This window comes from Ascaphus truei, unplaced genomic scaffold (assembly GCF_040206685.1).
Source record: "Ascaphus truei isolate aAscTru1 unplaced genomic scaffold, aAscTru1.hap1 HAP1_SCAFFOLD_2320, whole genome shotgun sequence".
NCBI classification, from domain to species: domain Eukaryota; kingdom Metazoa; phylum Chordata; class Amphibia; order Anura; family Ascaphidae; genus Ascaphus; species Ascaphus truei.
Window position 1 is genome coordinate 8,641 of NW_027455238.1, and position 5,137 is coordinate 13,777.

The window sequence follows — 5,137 nt, forward strand, 5'->3', positions numbered from 1 at the left end:
ATGTGCCACTAATAGGGATAGAGTGTGTCCGTCGAGTGTGCCCTATTGTGGGAGCGAAACATGTTAGTGTGTTTCTCTGGTTGCCAATAACTATGTTTTTACCACACCCTCTTCATCTGTTCCTGCTCGTGGTGCAACGCTATCCTTGGCTCTTTGCCAAATTTATTTCCCATTGTGGCTGTGACCTGCTGTCAGACTTGAGACCTTGCCACCTCTGACACTATGTTTGTTCAGGGTCCCAAGAATGAAACCATCACTCCCCGGACATTGGAGTTCATCCCTTGGATGTCCTGGAGGAGACCAGTAACGTAAGCTGGGTGTAACCTGACCAAACTGACAACCCTATCCCTGCCAGTATGACTAGGGCCAATGAGCCAGAGCACAGTCGGCAGTTCCGCAATACCTTGCTGTCAGATCAGAGCTTAGACGGCATGTGGCAGCACGCTGCCAAACCGGTCATTGAGTCCAGATCCGATTGGCTTGTGAGTGCCGCCAGCTCCCATACAGGGAACAGAGCCCAGGGACTCCGGACTGACCATGGACGGGGGTATTAAAACATGTAATAAGTAATGTGTTGGGGCTCAGAATAAACTGGTGCACGCTTTGTAGAGAGTATTTTCATTGCCTGCCACATTTAGCTACAACTGATTGTGTGTTAAGTGCACAATTTTGTTTTCCTTATAATAAATATAATAATAATAATAATAATAATAATAAATAGACCTGAGACTCTGGTAAATAATTACATATTTTGCCTAAATTATCCAGTGATGTACGCACATAGATGGGATTGCAATTGAGTAATGGGTTAATATAAACATATTGGAAGTACCTTGTGCAGGAGAAAGGTGAGTTGGCTAGAGTAGCCGTGTGTATTAACCCTGGTTTCATATCACATGCTCACTTGTGTGCGGTCCGTGACAGATAGTATATGGGTTTAACAATTTTTGAGAAATTGTTAAACCTTGGAACCCGTGAAACAGGTCCCACCAGAGAGGTTTTGAGCTGGGTGTTTAGTTAATATATTCATTTTCATCACTTAACACTTATTATTATTTTCACTTTCACATAGAGTTGTTAGCGCCTTTTATCACTTCTTTTCACAAGATAGTATATGGGCCACATGCTCACAGATGGACCGTACATGACATTGCTGTTCCTTAGATTTAAAAAAAAAAAAAAAAAAAAAAAAAAAAAAAAAATGACACCAGGGACAGGTTCTGTAATTTTTAGTTTATAGCACAGAGTATATTAGTGGTACAAAAAAAAAATTCAGATTATTGTTCTTGCTCATAAAGGAATTAATTTGATAAATTGTACCTCCAAAAAACTTGTGCTGTTTATTTCGAAGACCAGATGCTGTAATTATGTGTTCTGCCTTTTGGTTATTGAATCTTTCTATACCATTATGCTATTTTATTTTCTAACATGTCAACATTAATTATATTATGACTTGATTTTGCATGTTCGAGGGCAATCTGTAAACAACGTTGGTTGAATAAAATAATTTTTTTTAAATTGTTCTTGCATCAATGTTACTCACTTGTCTTTAATGATACATTATATACATTTTCAGTATAATACACCTTCATGGCTTGCGAATTTGTGTCCGATATAAAAACAGGTTTTAGCCTTTACAAGCCAAGTAATGAAGATACCGATTTCTAATCCAACAGCGCCACCGTGTGGTAAATTGTTTCAAGAATAGACTCCTAATACCAATACGTTGCGCCTTTTGTATAATCACAAACAGAAACAAACACTACTTTATAGTGTATTAGCCATGCTACACTACTTTGTTTTAATTTAATTAGCGATGAACTAGAAACAGTTTTTTTGTTTAGCTTTATAGTTATGGTTCCAGCAAACTAAATGCACTTTAATCAGTTCATCAATTTTATGGGATTTTTTCCGAAAAATCATCATGTCGGTAATTAAAGTTCACCCCCAAGTTATATATACAGTAGGTGCCTTTATGGTATTAAATATTGATTTGCTTTCTGCAGTGTCGTATCAAACGCATTACTGTTTCTAATGACAGAACTGACACCTCCACATACATGGACTTAATTATACATTACTTTACAAATGAAGAGAACTATTATCATAAACAATTAAAGTGACTTAGGATGGAGATAGAAATATAATAAACACATGTCCTGCAGGAAATGTGAAATACTATAACGCTTTTTTGATGTTGTGGTGGCTCTGAAAAGAGCCTTTGTGTTGGGTATGTGGGGATCTCTGCTCCTGGTCTCGGGGTGAAGCTCACTTGCTGCTCTTGGCCGGTTTGTGGCTCTCGGTTTTCTTGGGCAGTAGCACGGCCTGGATGTTGGGCAGGACACCCCCCTGAGCGATGGTGACCCCTCCGAGCAGCCTGTTCAGCTCCTCGTCGTTCCGCACAGCGAGCTGCAGGTGCCGGGGGATGATGCGGGACTTCTTATTGTCCCGGGCGGCGTTACCGGCCAACTCCAGGATCTCAGCGGTCAGATACTCCAGCACTGCGGCCAAATAGACCGGGGCTCCGGCCCCCACACGCTGAGCATAATTTCCCTTCCGAAGCAGCCTGTGCACACGGCCGACTGGGAACTGCAGCCCAGCCCGAGATGAGCGCGTCTTGGCCTTAGCGCGAGTTTTCCCGCCTTGTTTGCCTCTTCCAGACATCGTGTATCAGTCAGACAGCAGCTCGGGTAACAGGAGAAGTGACAAACCCCGCCCCCTGTGCCCTTATTTATACACTCTGACAGCAGCTGAACTCCTCTGTGATTGGTCAGTTTTGAAAACAGCCAATCAGTTCCATAATCCTGAAACCACCAATCGTCTAATTTGAAAGAAAACTGATGATGTCATAAACGGTCACATGATAAAGTCAGCCAATAGAAGAACAGAATGCTGGGGCTGCTACTTTGCATAGGACTCCTATAAATAGAGCTGCTGGGGGTTTAGGTGACATTGTCTCTTTATTGGAGTCAGTCATTTCATTGATTCAGATTGATTGAACTGACCGGAGAGGCTGATGACTCCTCGAGTGGGTCACTTCCCATCACAGCGCCCGCCGCCGACACCACTTTCCGGAGTTTCAGTCGGGGATGTATTGACTGGCCCGTTTGGAGAGAAACCGCTGCCATGTGGGGGAGAGCCGCCGCTGCTGCCACGTGGTTCATTGCCCATCGCTTTGCTTTATAGCTTTATTGCACTGTATGCTGAGTTCTGTGTGCAGTACTGAGCCCAGAGCTGTGACTTGCTGTGACCCCCGGCCTTGCCCCCCCCCCCCCGCCTAGTGCTGTGCCCCCCCCTGTTTAGTGCAGTGCCCCCCCCCTGTGCTCTGTGCCCCCCCCGTGCTCTGTGCCCCCCCCAGTGCTCAGTGCCCCCCCCTGTGCGCTGTGCTGCGCCCCCCTGTGCTCTGTGTTGTGCCCCCCCGCGCTCTGTGCTGTGCCCCCCTGCGCTCTGTGCTGTGCCCCCCTGCGCTCTGTGCTGTGCCCCCCTGTGCTCTGTGCTCCCCCCTGTGCTCTCTGCTCCCCCCTGAGCTCTGTGCTGTGCCCCCCCTGCGCTCTGTGCTGTGCCCCCCCCCCTGTTTAGTGCAGTGCCCCCCCCTGTGCTCTGTGCCCCCCCCTGTGCTCTGTGCCCCCCCCAGTGCTCAGTGCCCCCCCCTGTGCGCTGTGCTGCGCCCCCCTGTGCTCTGTGCTGCGCTCTGTGTTGTGCCCCCCCGCGCTCTCTGCTGTGCCCCCCTGCGCTCTGTGCTGTGCCCCCCCTGCGCTCTGTGCTGTGCCCCCCCTGAACTCGGTGCTGTGCCCCCACTGAACTTGGTGCCGTGCCCCCCCCTGCGCCGTGTGCTTTTGCTCCCTGCGTTGCGTGCTTTGGGCCGTGTGCTCACCGCCGTGCGTGTGTGTGGCTCTGATTTGGGCCGTGTGCCCGCCGCCGTGCGGGTGCGTGGCTCTGATTTGGGCTGTGTGCTCGCCGCCGTGCGGGTGCGTGGCTCTGACTTGTGCCGTGTGCTCGCCGCCGTGTGCGTGGCTCTGATTTGTGCAGTGTGCTCGCCGCCGTGCGTGTGGCTTTGATTTGTGCCGTGTGCCCGCCGCTGTGCGGGTGCGTGGCTCTGGTCTGCGCCTTATTATGGCAGAGGCAAATGTGCCACCTATGGAGACTGCAATACATGATGCTGCAGAAGACATGGACTACACTTTAGTGAAGAAGAGAGGGCGAGCAAACTCTGATAGCTCCAATGGTTCTTCCCCTCCATCGGTAGCAAAGACAAAGATGCAGAAGCACAAGGAAGACCAAGGCATCAAAACATCAAACCGCTTCGAGCCACTTGCTGATGCCGATGACTGCTCAGGGCCCAGGTGCAACGATGAAGAGACTGCACTCCCACCCAAAAAGATTCGCATACCACCGGTAATGGTTAGGAATATGAAGACCCACAAGGACCTTGTCGACATCCTCACCGAGCACTGCACTTCCCCGTTTGTAGTTAAACCACGGGCGAACCACGCAAAGATCACTACCACAACTGTCGACGACTACCGGAGCTTAACGGACTGCTTTGCAAAGCAGGGCATAGAATACTACACCTTCCCACTGACGCGCCTAAAGCCCCAGAAATTTGTAATTCGCGGCTTACCAGCAAACGCCTCCGTGGGGGAGATTTCCCACGACCTCGCGGAACATGGACTTCCAGTCAAGAGCGTAGCCCAATTGACATCCCCGGTGGACAAGACCAAGAAGTTCCCTTTGTTTATTGTCACACTGGCAGAAACCCCGGAGAGCCAGCCTGCAGATCTTACCAAGATTACCAAGCTCTGTAGCTGTGTGGTAACCACAGAAGCGCCAAAGGGCAGAAAAGGCCCAACCATGTGTTTCAACTGCCAACGGCTCGGGCATACCTCTGCATTCTGCCACCAGAAGCCACGCTGTGTGTGTTGTGGAGAGAACCACAACTCCAAGGAATGCCCACGAGATAGGAAGAAGGAGCCGGCGACATGTGCAAACTGCAAAGGCCCACACCCGGCAAGCTACCGTGGTTGCCCGTACCTCACAAAAGCAAAGCAAGAGGCACGGGAAAAGTGGACACCCCACCTGATGGAGCAGGCACCAAGGAAGACACCCACTACTCAATACCAGCTTCCCCGCCTGGCGC

At 49.5% G+C, this 5,137-nt stretch overlaps 1 protein-coding gene across 1 annotated transcript; it reads right to left on the minus strand.

The window, feature by feature from the left end:
- Nucleotides 1-2,236: 2,236 nt before the first annotated feature.
- On the minus strand, nt 2,237-2,690 carry LOC142477776 (histone H2A type 1-like). The gene has a single exon (XM_075582380.1). It carries the CDS (start codon nt 2,662-2,664, stop codon nt 2,269-2,271), a length of 396 nt encoding a protein of 131 aa, XP_075438495.1. The 5' UTR covers nt 2,665-2,690; the 3' UTR covers nt 2,237-2,268.
- Between the last annotated feature and the right edge of the window lie 2,447 nt (nt 2,691-5,137).